This window comes from Micromys minutus (genome assembly GCF_963924665.1).
Source record: "Micromys minutus genome assembly, chromosome: X".
NCBI lineage: Eukaryota > Metazoa > Chordata > Mammalia > Rodentia > Muridae > Micromys > Micromys minutus.
In genome coordinates, this window is record NC_137970.1 from 90,702,883 (window position 1) to 90,720,050 (window position 17,168).

Below are 17,168 nucleotides of genomic sequence, written 5' to 3' on the forward strand. Positions count from 1 at the left end.
TCCACTTGATGCCCTGTCTTTCTACTGGAGGTGGAGTCTTCTAGTTCCCTCTCCTCACTGTTGGGCATTCCATCTAAGGTCCCTCCTTTTGAGTCCTGAGAGTCTCTCACCTCCCAGATCTCTGGTATTTTCTAGAGGGTCTCCCACCTCCCACCTCCCCAGGTTGCATATTTTTATTTATTCTGCTGCATATTTCCATTTATTTTTCCCTCAGGGCTTCTCTCCTGTCTTCCAGTGAGTGCCTGATTATGTTATTTTATTAAATTATTTCTTTTATTTACATTCCAAATGTTGTGACCCCCCCTCCTGACAATCCCTTCCAGAGTTCTTCAACCCATCTCCCCTCCTCTTTGCCTCTGAGAAGATGCTCTCCCCACCCCACCTTCACCCTCACCCCCCACCCTACCTCCCAGCATCCCCTTTCCCTGGGGCATCAAGTCTCTACAGGATTAGGTGCATCCTCTCTCCCACTGAGGCCAGACAAGACAGCCCTCTGCTACAGATGTGCCTGTGCCAGGGGCAATCTTTTAATCTGACTTTTATTTCTTCTCTTCTAAGGCCACAATGCTCCTTGCCAGAGCCTCTAGAGCTTTTACAGTGTCCACTATTCCACTGTGTTCTAAGTCATGATCCAGACTAGTTTAGTCCTCTCCTGGAGAGAAGATGCTCATCCTGAAGGTGGCACAAACACATTTTCTTCATAGCTGTTGGCAGATGGCTGTGGATCCCTTCTGTTCCCAGGAATGATATTAGGACTGTGCCTTTTCCATCATTGGGTGCTAGTCGTGACAGTGACTTTGGACAACATTATTAATAGGTGAAGTACATACATAAAGAGAAGGGGAAAGTGGTTTCGGCCAAGTCACAGTGAAGTCAAAACAGCATGCTCCCAGCCCAACCCTTACTGTGGCTTTCCTGTGTGGCTGCCAGCTCTACAACCTTACTCCCTTTTTTTGTACTTTGAACAACAGATTCACTGGCTGCGGAAGCAGGTCTGAATTGTCTTGGTGATAAATAAAGAAAACCTTCCTCAGTTTAGTATTTTATGATCTTGCTTTATTTCCTGTTTGGCAGGACACCTCACCATTGGAAATCTCTAGCCCTTCAAATATAGCAAAGAACTTTTGATATCCCTGGAGTCTTGTGGGGATAGCAAGTATGAAGTAGGGAGAGTAAGATCTTCCCCATCCTTTCCACAGGTGACCACTAGACCACATGGAGCATCACATTTGCCTGGAGAGTTTTAAAACTACAAATGCTTGGGCTAGGAGGGCAATGCAATGGAACAGCACCTGCTGAACCTGTGTGAGGCCCTGGGCTTGATCCTCAGCACCACAGAAAGATACCCTGGGGCTTGACCAGCACAACTTTGAATGTTACCTTTTTTTCAGGGATGCCAGCTCCGATGTCAAAGTAGTCCCCTTTGAGTTGAGAAGCAGCTGTTCACATCCTCTGCCACCTAGTTCATAGGCACCTTCTTTGTGAGATGGCAAATGCTGCCTTATGTTGTCCTTGAGCTCTCCCATGAACACACTGGTCCCCTAGCCTTGACACTTCTTACACACCACCTATTGTCTTCACCTAACTGTGTCAGAGATTTGCTTCTCATTTCTTCAGGGAGTTACTGCAGATTAGGGAGTGTGAATATCACATCCTTATATTACTGTTCCAAAAATGCCAACTTCATTAGTGCACAGCACATATTTGGTGCACAACGGTTAAACTGATAGTCTTGTAGATGGGAAAGGTGACATATTTAGACAGAAGCTTTTCATCCTTTGGGATCAAAATGACCACATGGAAAAACTCACATAAAGATAGAATCCCCAGCTTCCAATCCTGGCTGTGTCCTGAACTGCATTATGACCTGTAGTATGCCACTAGCATTATCTGGCACATAGTTTTCTCATCTGTAAAACCAGGGCTGTAAGTAAGCTTCATGTTAGTGCTAGGCTTGGGCTAGTCTGCATAGCAATGGACAGTCTTTTTCTCATGTAAAGGTATTAAGGTCTTTAAAGAGTATAAATCAACCCCAGATTCTGAAATGAGAAACTTGGCTAAAGTATATGATTTGGCCAAGCTCCTCTGCACTGTATGTGTCTGGAGGAAAACGTTGCTTACTTCTTACCCTATCCTTAACTTTGAACTTTTCCATCCCAGGAATGTCAAATATTCATTATCTACATACCTGCTCTATTCTTTTTGTGAACAAACCAGGGCAGAGGTACATTGCAGCTGGATTTCTACTTGACTCTTTGAATGTCTCCAGTCTGTACTAAGACTTTCATTATTATTTTATAATAAAACCTGTTCAAGTAATATATATTCTGGGGAGAATTGCTGTTAGGTTTTTCTTCATGGGCTTCTAGTTTACTCATAAAGTCAACACTTTGACATTGGAGACAAGATGCATTACTATCCACAAGGAAAACACAGGAGAGCTAAAGGCTGCTTAACAAAAGCTCCAGTACCTGGAATACAGTCTGCTATATAGGCAATACTCAATAAAAATATCTGGAAATAGATAAGAATGCACATGATTCTCAAGCTTTTATTTTAAAGAGAAATGTTTAATGAAATTATATCTTGAATGAGGTGGGTGTGACGCTATCTTGGTTGACAGGAGGAGCTAGGGGATGTAGTTCTGCTTAGACTCCCTTTCTGGGACCCAGAGAGGTTCTTCAGAGCCCAGCTGAAAAAACTTCTTGTAGCTGGTAAAAATGAGAGATGTTTCAATGTTTGCTCTCCCCCAGTTCACTTCGGCTGTGTGCAGTCTTAATAAAATAGCATAGGATCTTTCAGTGGGAACATGTGTATCTGCAAAGAAAAGATTGCCAAGTCCCCCCATCTGCCCTCACTCCAGGAATCCCCCAGTTACTACTGGGGGAGCATGGAAGAGGTTATTTTCAGTAGGAGACTTCCCCGTTGATCCTCAAACATGAAACTGATGTTTAACTTACATGAAGAAGGAAAGAAAAATAACACTGTGGTAGTTTTCCCAGCTTTTTGGGGGATTCACAATGTAAAGCTCTTCTATGGAATCTGGTGTAGGCAGCAGCCAGCTAGGTGTAACTGCCTTTTGCACCAGAGCCCCCTCTACTTCCCTAATAACCAGAAACATTCTTAACCAAATTCATGGTCTGCATCCTGTGCATGCAGTTATACAGAAGGGGTCTGAAAAGCACATCCTTCCCCATACAGGCAGGACTGTGACCCTCTGCCCAGCCTGGCCTGACATCCCTGTTTCCCCATCATCAATAGGTTACCGAGAGATAAATCCTAGGAGCTTACTAGACAGAGTGGTTTGAAAAGCAAGGTGCATCCTTACCACTGCGTTTGGAAGACAATTTGGGATAATGTTTTGGATATGTCAAAGGGATAATGCTTTTAAATTAAGAGGTTTTGTTGTTACTAGTGTCATGGCCCTTTCAAATCAATCTTTTCTTGTCCTACAGATTGTCCTTCCTTATAGGTGTCAGAAGTGGTAGGCATATAACTAGTTCCCAGAATTCCATTTGACAGCAGAGTAAACTAAGGGGTGAAATGAGTGTCCCAGCCCCAGATAGCAGACCACCAGAAACTGCAGCTTCTTCTCTGCTGACTTTTCTCTACTTCCTCCATCTCCTGGTCAGTCTCCTGATGGGCTCCCTAGCTTCAGAATCATGATAGAGAACAGCCTTTGAGCAACCTGCTCTTCTGCAGCTGCTGCTGAATTCAGTCTCTAGTCCCAAGCATGCCCCCACCACCCCCAAGCCTGTCATGGAATACAGAATAGTTGTTTGAGATTCACTAGTAAACACTCTGGATTTAGGATCAAGAACACTTGGGGTTAGGGCTGGAGGAAACTTTAGGATTCTGAGGATTTGTTCAGTGTCTGTCTGACAGCAAATCACGGCAAAGCCAAAACTAGATCTAATTTTCCTACCTTCCTGATTGGACCCTGAGCCTACTTTCCTTTCTTACTCTCCTCCCTTCTCTACTGTCCCTCGGGGTCCTGTATGAACAGAAGGAGGTGGCTCTGAAGTTTGCTGCGCATTATCTACCCTTATTCTCTGGGATTTTGGTGTTTGTTGGTTTAAGACTGGATTAAGGACCTCAATGCTGGGAAAGAGTCTACCATCCCAGCTCTGAAATAAGACCCACCCCAGCTAAAACCATCCCAGACATTTGTTTAGAAGCGAAAATAACAGGTTTAGATGATATTGCCCAAGACCCCCCAGCTAAATGGCCACAGCAGGAGGCAACTTGGTGGCGTTCTGCTTGGAATCTTGCTTTCAGCACTGTCCAGGACCCGTAGGCGCAGGAGGGAGGAGGAAGACAATTGGGAGCAAGCCTGACAGAACTCACTACTTCTTGGAGCAGTGTGAATACCGAAGTGGGGTATTCCGGAACCCTGCTTGTTTATTTTGTACACGGCTCTTCTGTGAAATGCAAACTCCTGTGTAGTTTGTGACCATTCTGACATTTTTCGGGATGCCTGGTTGAGAACTGCCCGCCCCTAGCCCAAGTCATGCACCACAACTTGTGTTAAACCTAGCGCAAGGGTGCAAACCCTAAGGTGAGGCGCCACTGCCAGAAACCTGGAGGCTGTTTGGCAGCTGGGCTGTGACAGAATTCTCTGACTTTTTTTTTCTTTTCTGGATTCACCCTGTCTTGGCCCTGTATCTTCCCTCTACTACTCTCTCACGGCCCCCCGAGTGTACAGTAAACTCAGCAAACTAAGCTCTCAAGGTGGTGCCCATCTGGTCTCTGGGTCCAGTAGCCAGGGAATCTCCAGCGGGGTGCCCGCTGCCCGCCCCAGCACTGATCCCTGAGTTGGGGCGGGGAGAGGACAAAAGCCCGAAGCGCCTCCATAGGGGTCCCAGTGAGCAATCCGATATACATTCTTCAATTGCTGCCCAGCCCACTGCCTGACTCCTTTTACCCGCCGGACCCTTTACTTGGGATTCGCTGCCTCACCTCAGCACGAAACAGAACTCTCCCGAAACTGCCTTAAGTCTCTTTTGGGGGAATCCCCCAAGAAACCCAGGAGCTTCCATAGAGGCACTTAGAGCTCTTTTAGGGAACAAATGAAAGCTCCTTGGGTGTCCCTTGGTGACTTTGCAGACAACAGCCATCGCCCCCTGGAGGGGAGCCTGGCATTCCAGCAACTTCTGCAACTAGAGCCAATAGGGACCAGCCTCTAGGGCGGGGGACTCCAGCAAGCGGCTGGCAGAGCGGACCTGTTTGCAGACTACTTTTGAGGTGGGATGGGAACGGGTTTAGAGACGGAAAAGCATGGAAGAAGAGAGCGTGTACCTCTCCCCAGTCCAGAAAGGACCCAAAGTCGCGAGTGAGAAAGAAAGAGTAAATGCAAACAACCTCAAAAAAGAAGCCAAGAAAAGCCAAGCCAAAAGAAGCAAGCGCAAAGCTGTTACAAAACTGTCTGGTTTTGTAACAATTTCCTCGCGGCCGGCCAATGAGCAGCGTGGTAGGAGTCACGTGGTTGCGTTTTATATAACGCTTCGCTGAGACAAGACAGTTATTAGGCAGCGCGGGGCAGCCGGCATGGAGCTCGGGAGGCGAGGCAGACTCGCGCGCGCGGCGATCCCGCCTTCTCATCAGCGCAGCCCGCTTCCAGCCGCCGCTCTTTCCTGCTAGTTCCCGGTTCCTAGACGCCTCTCCTCACTCCAACCTCCGCAGTTCCCTCTCTCAATGGATTCCCTTCAGACCGCACAGATGGTGAGCTTGCCCGCCGAGCTCGGCAGCAACAACTTGGAGCTGGCGGAGCCAGAGGAGCCGGCGGCATCGGTGGCCGCCGCCGGAGAATCAGCCGCCCACCCGGAGAAGGTGACACCCGAGGGCTCCCTACCTCCCGGGGCTCAAGAGCCCGAGCAAAGCCAGCCTCCGGCGGCCCCGACGCCGCCGGAGTGCAAAGTCCTGCTCATGCAGGCAGATGCCTTGGTGTCCGGGGGGCACCTTCGGGAAGCCCTCGAGGTGTACCGGCAGCTCTCCGAGAGGCAGCAGCTCGTGGCGGAGCAGCTAGAGCAGCTAGTGCGCTGCCTGGCTGAGAGTGTCCCGCAAGAGGAGCTGATGGCGCCAGCTCCTGCAGACCTGAGCGCCACTTCGAGCTGCTGCGTGGCTGCGCTGAAAGAGGCAGGGGAGGCCGCGGCCGTGGCCCCCGAGGTATGGGATGGCTTTAAGTGCAGGAAGTGTCACGGGTTTCTCTCAGACCCGGTGTCCCTGTGGTGCGGACACACCTTTTGTAAACTGTGCCTGGAGCGCGGGCGGGCCGCCGATAGGCGCTGCGCTCTGTGCGGGGTCAAGCTCTCCGCTCTTCTGATGGCCAGTGGGAGGGCACGCGGGCCGCGGCGTGCGGGGCCGCAGGCGCCACTGCAACTGCGAGTCAACGTGGTACTCAGCGGCCTCTTGGGCAAGTTGTTCCCGGGCCCCGCGCGGGCTTCGCAACTCCGGCACGAGGGCAACCAGCTATACCGCGAGCGCCAGGTGGAGGCGGCTCTGCTCAAGTACAACGAGGCTGTTCGTCTAGGTGAGTCCCCCTGCACCACCACCGGGGCCATGCGGGCTTGCTCGCCACGTGAGGGGGGCGGGGGAGCGATCCCCGCTGGGACGCAGGGGCGGGGGGTGGGGATGTTCGACTCAGACTTGCTTTCGCGCGCGCACGGGGTGGGGGAGGTGGGAGGGCGAGGGAAGAGCCCGTGGCCCACGAGGAAAGGGAGGGGGCAGTGCTAGGAGTTTGTCTTCCCTACTTGAGCTTTTTTTTAAAACTGTGCCTCGGTTTTCTGATTGGTTGTATCGCTTTTTCTCTCTCCTGTTCTTTCCCCCCTCTCTCCTGCGTCCTTTTCTGTTCCTATACCTCCTGGTTCCAGTTTCTATCTGGTTCATCCCGTTCCTCTCTTTTTGCGCATTTTTTTTTTCTGTTTTGTCACTGTTTCGGTCTCGCTCAGTGTCACCGTCTCTATTTCTCTGTCTTTCCTGGACACTTTGGAGCTCGCGCGTACACCTGCTGGTACCTTCCCTGTCGGCAGAACTTGGCATTATTTTCCAAACTCCCGCGCGGTCCTCCTGGCTTTTACCAGCCGGAGGTGGCTAGCCGGCCCCTGAGTCAGTGGCTCCTGCCTCTGGGAGTTGTCCCTTCCGGGGCCGAGGCTCCCTGTGGGGTGGGTCCCGCCTGGAATTAGGTCAGGAGAGCACTGGTTGCATAAGGACCTCGAGCCGCCCGGGCCGGCGGCCCCTCCCCCGCGCGGGCGGGCAAGCGGGCGGGCGGGCAGGCAGGCGGGGATTGTGTAACGCTGAGGTAACTGAAGTGGGCCATGCTCGCCTCAGAAACCATCCCGCGAGCGTGTGCGGGGGGCGGAGGGGGGGCTCGCTCCCCGCTGCCCTGTGACTCATTGTCACCGTTTCCTATCACACGATTCCTTGGCTGAAATAGATGCACTTGCCCCGCCCCCTCCACCCGCCGCAGTTAGACTGCCGGTGGGTGCCCCCGACCTCGAACCCTTTCATCCTTTTGGATGGCAGGACCAGACAGCTGCTTGGGATCCCCCAATGAAACAAGGGGCTGACCTCAAAGTGGGCATGCCTCTCTGTCTAACCTACTCCAAGAGTTAGTTGCCTGAGAGGGTCAGCTTTGTAGTTTCAAGGGCAACCCGGGCAGCCCCACATCTCTGCTGGACTGGAGTACCAGAGTTCTCCCAGGGACCTGTTTGCTCCTCCTGCCTCCTCCCATTCCAACCCAGGAAGTGGCCTTGGAACCACAGCTGGTGCCAGCCAGCACCTTTGCCAGCAGGGCGAGGTGTCTAACCGAGCAAGCTCGCTGGTGTGGAGGCAGTTGGCTAAGCAGAAGGGACTGTGGGATCCTAGGGCCTCCCGGGCCATCTCTGATGGATGGAGGAGGGATGGGACGGAGTCTCTCCACATTTCAGTCCCACCCAAGCCAGCAACAGGTAATGCAGAAGGGAACAAAACCACTGTGTTCATAACTAATGAACACAGCCGTCCTCACAACACATACTTTGCCTGAGCCTAAACAAAGCAGTCTGTGAGCTGCCAATGGGCCCCGTGTGTGTTTCAGAAAAGTGTCAGAGAAAACTGCAAACTCTATGCTAAAATCAAGAGCAAGTAATGGGCGCCCAGGTCATCCCAGAGCATACATGCTCGTGGGGGATGGCAAGGAGGCAGACACCAAAGTCTGTTTCTGGCAGCAAAAGCTGTAGCCTGGAGCTTGAGTGAGCAGCCATAGGAATGGAATCGGTAGGGGCCACTTATGTGTGGTATTCCAAGGTATTTGTTTCATCCATTTCCCAAGGACTAGCCAGGAAAACCCCTTCCCACTTTCCTCTCTGTCACTGATATCACTTCCCCAGGAAGGATCTTTCTTGTACCTTTGTTAATAATCTCCTTGGAGCAGTCAGGGTAATAAAAAAAGAGACATTCTAAAGGGAAAAGGGGCTCCTACCACCGACTATATTTATCCTGGAACTGGCTAATGTTCTATTATTCTAAACACTGTACCCACACTCAGTAAAAGAAACTTTCCCCCATCCAAGCCGCACTCAACTTTATAACATCAAACAGCAATGACACTAACCAGCTGTCTGACCTGTCACATCGCCTCATTGGCCTTGGTTTTCCTATCTGAAGAATGGGTGGGTTGAAGACCTACTCAGGCCTGGATTCTAGTGATTCGATGATGGTGAGAGTAAGACTCCCAAAGTTGTGTCAAAAAGTACTTTCTCATTTGGCCTTCACTACGAGGATGGGCCTCCAGGAAAGGTTCATGCACACTGGCCCTTAGGGAGAGAGGGGGTATTATTATGCTACAGGTCATCCCGACTAGAAGACTAATGTGGACTTGCCTTGGCTGAGGTCAAGGTAGGGGTGCCAACTGGCTGCTTCTCTCTCTTCCCTTGCCTCATTCATTTTGGATGGTGGCTCATTCAGAGCCAGGTTGCTGGGTACTAGCAGTGTGCATCTGCAGAACAGTCCCAGGGTTTCCTCTAGGTGAACATTTCTAATGTACGGTGGACACTACACCTCTTAGGAACTGCTAAAAAAGGAGGGCAACATTACTGCTTGGCATGGTCAAGCTATGCTGTTGGTCAGGACAATCTTAGGACTAGAAATGACACTTAACTCTTTGGGTCCAGTAGAAAGGACTTAGACAACTTTTCTTTCATCAAGATCCATCCTCATACAGGACTTATCATGTGCTTGTGCTGGGGGCCATTAATGAGGGCTTTTTTTTTCTCATTTCGGCAGCTCCAAATGACCATTTGCTTTATAGCAATCGGTCCCAAATTTATTTCACCTTGGAGTCTCATGAGGATGCACTGCATGATGCAGAAATAGCATGTAAACTACGGCCAATGGGTTTTAAGGTGAGTGTGGGACAGGAGGGATGGAAAGGGGCTATGCTGCAGACAGAGAGTGGCAAGGAGGGCTGTCTCCCTGGGGCAGGAGATGCTAGAGCTTCAGCAGAATAGGGCTGGACAGTGCAGGACATCCCTTGATAAAGGGAGGTCTAAGTCTGCAAGGGATTTCAAAGAAATCTGTGTTTAGTTGATAACCTTCAGGATAGCATTGTCTTTATATATATATAAATGCGGAATCAATAACACAACATGACTTCATGTCTCAGCTCTGCTACTTTTCTTAACTGTACAGCCTTGGGAAGATTACTTAATTTCTCTGTGTCTAATACCCTCACCTATAATGTGCCAAAGCATCTTCTAAATAGGGCTGTTGTAGAGATTATATAAGGTCATGTAGGGGAGATGCTTGGGACAAAGCATGTAGCATTATATAAGCATTTGCTATCACCACCACCATCATCATCGCTCATAATTTTCTAGGGATAATAGAGAGAAGAATGTAAGAAAGATATTTCTACTCTGGTCCTTCAGGATAACTTCTGATAGCCAGGCTTTTTGAGAACTCAAACAGCTTTTTGGCTTTTTAAAAGAGATCTTAATATTTGTGCAATGGCTGGGCAATTTTGAATCATCAGTACAGTCATTTGATAGGTCAGTATACCCTCCAAAAATCTAGATCACATGGGATAAGTGAGAAGAAAGACAGGATAGACATTATGACAAGGGTTACCTGAATACAAAGCATGTTTTTTATGTCTCTTACTGGCCTTGGGACCAATCTCCTCCACATGTCTGCATTCTGTTTAGTAAATTAGAATTGGGTCTGAACATCAATCTTTACAATCTTTGCAAAGAAACTCAGGCACTCTTACTTGTTAAATGATGCTATTACTATCTGCCATGATTATTTCACTGGTATATATAAGGATCAACAGTGAGGATGGCAACTAGAACATTCTATAAGCTGTAACCATTAGAGGCTCTTGCACAACCACAGGGTAGGAAAAGCAGTGTCTCCAAAACCAGGACCACTGTGACTTATCTGAATCTCAGGGTAACAGGTGTCCTCTGAAACCAGAATGTTCTGATGATAGAAAGACCATGGATTAGGCAATACCTCCAATAATCTCTAGACAGCCTCTTTGTCAGTCTAATTAAACACACTCTGCAGCATTTTACATGCAAAATCATAGACCATAGTATAAATCCTATAGAACAGTTTATAACTGTTTAGTTCAGATGTTGGTGCCTAGTGATTTGATGTTAAACCTATGAAAATATTGGATAATCAGAAGTTTTAAAGATGTGGGAACTGCAGATAAGGCCTTGTGAAGTTGGGTTTGGTGGCATGACCCTACATTGGGATTCCAGGAGGATCATGGTTGAGTCCATCCTCAACTATTGCAGTGAGTCCTTCTGGGGGAAAACACATGTGTGGACTGGTAAACTTTGTCTATCATATTAGAGTGAATCTCATTGGTCTTTCATGGGAGAGTTTTTATGGAGGTGAGTGACCAATGTGTTCTCTTTCCCAAGAAACATATTTACAACTTAATACAAGTCTCCAATACCTTAAGTTGCCACAAAGATGGTTTGTTTAATTAACATTGAGTCAGGTAGAATGGCTTGCAGCCATTTCCACTGGAAAACTAAATGTAGATACCACGATGGGGAGAGCACTGAGAATTATATTCTAGATGCAGTGAAGAAAGGGACTTTCACAGTAAAGGAGGAATTGGTGCAAGTACTTGGCAGGGGTGTCATTTCCCTATAGCTGGAAGTAAAAGGAAAGGGAGTGTTCACAGAACTCTTGGGGGCTGAACGTTCCTAATGCATATACCTTCACATACTGAGTTTTGTATTTTCTACCATTTCTATATGAAATGCCATAAGGGAGCAAGTTCAGTAGGCAGCCCAATTTCATCCATTCATGTATGGTTTAATGTAATCAACACAACTTGCTGGTAGTATAGGTTTCAATGGGGTAAGCTGGCCACCCTGAGAAAGTGAAATGTGTGACTTGCCACTGCATTGGTTACTGGGACTCTAGAGGCCTCTCTGGTTTTCCAGTACTTAGCTCCCTATAGCTGCTCTGGAGCATAGTGCTAGCCTTTCTCCCAAAGGCCACTGCTGGCAGGAGTGACAAGGGAGTGCGTCAGCCAAGATTAGACTCTAGAAAGAAGTGAGGCTGTAGAAAGAGGTCCCCAAGAGGTTTGTGGCTGTGGCTCCTAGCCAGGTCCTGACACCGCATGATAGAAGAGGAGGCTGAGAAATGTCTGCCAGATGAAACCTAGGCCTTTTAATTCCTTAGTCTCAAAGAGAAGGCCTCCCTTTGTGCTCTTTTTCTTTCTTGCCCCTCACAGGTTGCTGCTTAGGCCCTTCTAAGGAGTTTAGCCCATCAACACGTGGGTTTGAATTTGGAGGCCATATAGGTTCCCAATACCTGTAAAATGTGCAGCAAGAGAGGAAAAGACAGCTAAGAGTCTGTAAGCAAAAAGCATTGACTCAATCACTGGTCAATCTTCTGAAAGGTGGTCTGACTTTATGGGGGAAAGTCCTCTAGAAGTCCTGGGACCGTGATCCTAGCGCTAGATTGCTTCTAGTGTGACCTTTGAAATCCTAGAGGGTCTATGATCTTGATTGGCTCACTCAAGCCACGACTGTCCTTACAGACCAGTGCAAAAGAGAGGCATATCATCTCTGGATGAACATTGAAAACTGAGCTATCATGGTCTGTGCTCAAATGGGGGCTCTGACCGTGATCCTCATACAGTTGTGGGGTGGAGAGGAGTCGGTGAACACAATAGCTACGATTGTAGGCTCGGTATATTCAGTCCCAGGTTTCAACACTGACTTCACAGCTTACCAGCTGTTGTACTTTGGTCAAGTTCACTTTCTGGATTTCCCTTTGGATTTGTCTTTTAAATGGGATTTAAAATAGTTTACCCTTAGGAGTGGGATGAAAATGAAAGTCTTTTGACAAGACTCCACCTGATAAGGACTGCTCAGTAGGTACTCAGCGACTGCTGTTAATTGTAGCTCCCTTAATAAGGTGAAGAAGATGCAATTGACTGCTACTGTTTTCTTCCAGGCACACTTCAGAAAAGCACAAGCTTTAGCCACCCTAGGCAAGGTGAAAGAAGCACTCAGAGAATTTCTCTACTGTGTATCCCTTGATGGAAAGAACAAGAGGGCCAGATCTGAAGCTCAAAGGGTGAGTCGAGTGACCTAGGATTAGCTGCCTAGTAGACCCCCGTCACTCTGTCTTCTTTAGGGAGAAGGATGAAGATGCCACCCTCCTCGGTATTTGTGGTCCTGAGTGGGTGCGTCTCTGGGTTTAAGGGGCATGAGAGAGATGCTAGCTGATTGCCCAGAAATGCCATCGTTCTGGTATGTACTATCAAATTGACAGGTCCTGCTCTTTTTTTTTTTTTTTTTTTTTTTTGGTAGGAGTCAGTAATGAATGCATTGACTTGGAATCAGGGAGATATAAAACAAAACTAAACCAAGTAACCTGGGGATGAAGACTCACTGAAGAGTGTCTGTGTATGAGGGTCAGATCGTGGGGGCTGCTTACAGCTGTATAACTTTTCTTTGGCCAAATCATAAGTTTCACTAGCCACACATGGAGGACAGCACCTGGAAGGGTCACTGATGGTCTCCATGTTGCTTGCCACATATAGAACTCAAACCTTCATGTTTTCTGCTAGAAAACTAAACCTACTACCTCAAAAATGCAAGTCAGAGACCATTATGAAAGAATCTAATTAGCCTTTCCAAGTCTTTCCAGGAGACTGTGATTGTAAAACACATATGAGAAATACCAAGAACTTGATTGAAGGGTCAAGCATCCTCATTGCATGGGCTTTGGCTTTTATTGCTTTTTGTACATTTATTCTTCTGGTGTCTGAATAATTGGCCTGGAAGTTGGATGCTAACACTCAGTGATTGTTTTGGTTTCCTGTCCCCATGCACTATTCAACACCAGGCCACAAGCTCTTCTATCCACCAACCCCCACTCTGTGTAATGGTTTGAGAGGGGAGGGGTAGAAGAAAGTAGATAAGAGACAGGACTGGTCTCTGAAGACTCTAGAAAGGAATATTTAGCAAAACTAATAAAATTGGCAGAGGCTGGACTCTGGATTTTCTGATTCTGGCACGAAATTTCCTGTCTGGAAAAAAAAATTGACCTGGTTTGCGTGTGGGAAGGCTAAGGTTTTATTGAAAGTGGTATCAATCGAGCAGAATTATTAGCAATCTATGGACCTTTCCTAAAACTTAAGTGCAGTCAATTCATAGTATAACATTAGCTGAACTTGCCTATGTGCCAGCCACTTGGTTGGAAAGTTCCACTTAGTTCCCATAACCTCACTGTTATTTCTCTAAATGAGAAATCTGAGGCTCAGTGACTTTTTTGAGGCCTCCTGCTTCTTTGCTTTTAGTTTTCCCTCGGGTGGCCCAGGAGGTTCTGGTATCATCAGTTGAACTAACTTCTCTCCAGTTTGCTTTTATAGATGGGCTGTTGTCGTTTCTATACCTGCCTGATGAAAGGCAAGGCATTGTGTGAAACTCTGGAGACCCAAGGAAGCCTAAGTCCCTTTTGGAACATACAAGTTATTGTTGGTTAAGATAAATGCCAGGCAATGCAGGTGAATGTGTGCTTACAATAAGTATTATAAAATTCTGAAATTAATATAAGAATTTGGAGGCATATTCTTACTGAATGCGGTAGAGCTATAGCGACTATTTAAGCACACTGAGAGGTTTCAACTGAGTGTATTTACTAGGTTATTCTAGTTTTAGGACAATACATTTGAAAATTAGTCCAGATACACTGGGTATTAATAAGCCTCCTCATAACCCACAGCCCTCTGATTTATTTCAAATTACAGATTCTTGCCCTCTCTTTCTTAACCCAGTTGGGCCTTTCTGTGGTTCATGTAGAATAATTATTCTCACTTAAAGGTGACCCTAACTTTTGTTTTCCAAAGATATTGAGAAGGCCTACAGAGAGATCTTAGGCAGTAAAGATAAGAAAGGAACTGCTATATCATTCCTGCCTTGTTTCCTTTGATTCTGACTCCTGGCCACCTTTCTTCATACTATCTTCTGTCTTTTCGACCTTGTACTTCGGTGCTATATGGTCCCTGCCAGGGAGACACTCTCAGAAGTGGATATAGCCTTTCTGAGTAGCATTTCTGTGAATCAAGTTCTATTTCTGGGGAGTGGTGGGCTCTAAAAGATTACATGGGACTCTGGACACTAGGTGTGTCTTCCAACCTTTTTCAATTTATGTCTGAAGATTGGGGTTTTTAGCACTACAAGATAATGTAAACGTCTCACTGAGAATTTGAGGCACCTGAGTGCTAGGTTTCTTCTTGATCCTTTGGATGCATAAAAGCCATCATCGTTTTCATGGATATATTGTATATTTATTAGGCACTTATCGCTGGCTGGAGAGAAAGACTTATTCTATGACATATTTCCAGTGCAAAGGAAGATGGTATAGTTTAAGGTTTGGTATTCTTTTCTGTAGAGAACATGAGATGAGATCAGGGAGATGGGAGTACTGGGGCAAGGCAGCACTTGAGCAGAACTTTGAATACCAAGTAGGGCTCGGATGCACGAAAAGGGCTGATACAGGAAGGAACATCAAGAAACCTCGGAGGACAAGCAAAAGAATAAACCAAACTTTGGACTTAGTGTTCTTTCAAAGTCTCTTGATAAATTAACACTCCGGACTATGGAAACTGAATAACAGTGTGGGGCATTCTTTAGTGTGTCTCCAAACATGGGGGGTCTCCTAAGTAATAAACATTTGAGTATGTTTTGGAGGCCCAGTGATCTGCCCTCATTCTTGGTGTTTTACACACACACACACACACACACACACACACACACACACACACACGGTGGGGGAATAGACAAACAGACACACTGATAGATGCATAATACTTACATAGAATTCCTAACCCCTGATGGCATAGGGGAGAATAGAAACAAGAATGTGAACAGCTAATGGTGCAACCTGCACCCAAATGCTTATCTTTGACTCCTAAACCCTTTTGTTCTTTTCTCTTCTCCCTTGCCAGTGTATCCAATTGCAAGGGGAACCTGCCTTTCCCTAGGTACTTGAACTTAAAACCTGACATTTTCTGCAGAGATGACCAGGATGAGGAAGAGGCTGGAAGGGGAGAGGAAGTTTGAGCTCTGCTTTTCTAACACTTCACTGCTCAGGCCCCCAACTTTGAAAGGATTAAATGTCCAGGGGTGCTGATGTGGACAAGGAGAACAAAATAGATAAACATAGAAAACAGCAGCAAATGGTGTGGATTGTTTGACTTCTCAGCCAAGTGGGTTGTTATAGATTTGACTCCTTTCTTCCACTGAGAAGTCCTAGTTGGCTTTTCCTTTGCTGTGATAAACACCATTAGGAAAAGCAACTTGGAACTTGGAAAACATAGTTTTTGTTTTCCTAACACATCCCAGGTCACAGTCTATCACTGATTGAAGTCAGGGCAGGAACTCAAAGTAGGAACCTGGAGACAGGAACTCAATCTGAAGAATCTGATTACTGGCTTGTGTCTCAGCATCACATTCAGTCAGCTACCTTTCTTGTACACACTGGCACTACCTGCCCAGGGTTGGCACACTTCCTACATCAATAATTGTTCAAGAAAATACCCAAACTAACTTGCCTACAGGCATTTTCTTATGCACCCTTTTCCCAGGATGACCTAGTTTGACAAAACTAACCAGTATATGAGGTATCTATTCTGACTTCACCTCTATGTTTCCTTCAATTAAGATCAATTTTAAAGCTCCATTGCAGATATTTCTGTGGAATGGTGGCACCACAGAGGTGGCTCTGAACCTTGGCTAAGTAACAAAGGCATCTATCTTGCCTTCTCAAAACCCAGATTCCTGGCTCATACTTCAAACTGGGGAATTTAGAGGTGAACTCAGGGACCTGACATTTTCATTGGCTCCTGGGTGATTTTTTTTTGGTAAAGATGTATTTTACTTTTTCAATATGTGTATATGTTTGAGTCTGTGTATTGGGTGTTTGTACATGAGTACTGGTATCTCTGAACATCAAAGGTGTCTGATATCCTGGATCTGGAATGACAGGTGGTTGTGAGCTACCCTACATGTGTGCTGGGAATCAGACTCGGCTCCTCTGCAAGAACAGTATGTGCTCTTAATGACTAAGCAATCTTTCTGTCCCCCTGTTCTTAAATGCGTCTGTGTGTTTATGCAACAACCTCTCCTTAGTGTGTCTAGGGACATGGCTCCAAGGCTTCCTCATTCGAGTTTTGCCTTGCAAGCTGTGCTCTCTGGTTCCCCATCCCTCCCCCTGCACCTTAGTCTAGCATCTGTAGAAACTTGAGTAGTGAAGTCTTCTGTTTTATGTCACAGCTTCTCTTTAGTTTCTTTTCACCATCAGTCCCGGGGGAGTCTCAGGAACATTCTCCCGATATCCTGAAGCTGTTGGCACCTCACCCTAGATTAAAGGAACACGTAGAGTCAATGGCTACTGAAGGCACCAGCCATAATCTACCAAAGTTGTCACAGGTAAAACTCAACTCACCCAGCTCGCTCATGATCCTTCGTTTGGCTCTTTTGTGGGCACACAAGAAGTGAGCCCTACCTCTCCTACTTTGGTTCCTGAGGGAAAAAGAAAGATGGAGTTGATAATGGCTGTGTCCTTTGCTTAAAACTACAACTGGGAATTTCAGGCATGGTCCGAAAGTTTATGAATTTATTATATTTGTAGTCTTGGTCAGATCCGGA

General features: G+C 46.8%; 1 protein-coding gene across 1 annotated transcript in view; it reads left to right on the top strand.

Annotated features, from left to right (window-relative positions):
* Positions 1-5,594: 5,594 nt before the first annotated feature.
* LONRF3 (LON peptidase N-terminal domain and ring finger 3) overlaps positions 5,595-17,168 on the top strand; it is a gene marked incomplete at its 3' end in the record, with an annotated part of 32,218 nt that continues 20,644 nt past the window's right edge. The window contains exons 1-3 of the mRNA XM_080910372.1: positions 5,595-6,529; positions 9,262-9,380; positions 12,466-12,588. Of these exons, the coding sequence (XP_080766498.1) occupies positions 5,695-6,529; positions 9,262-9,380; positions 12,466-12,588 (1,077 nt within the window). The 5' untranslated portion in view covers positions 5,595-5,694. The remainder of the gene's footprint in view (positions 6,530-9,261; positions 9,381-12,465; positions 12,589-17,168) is intronic.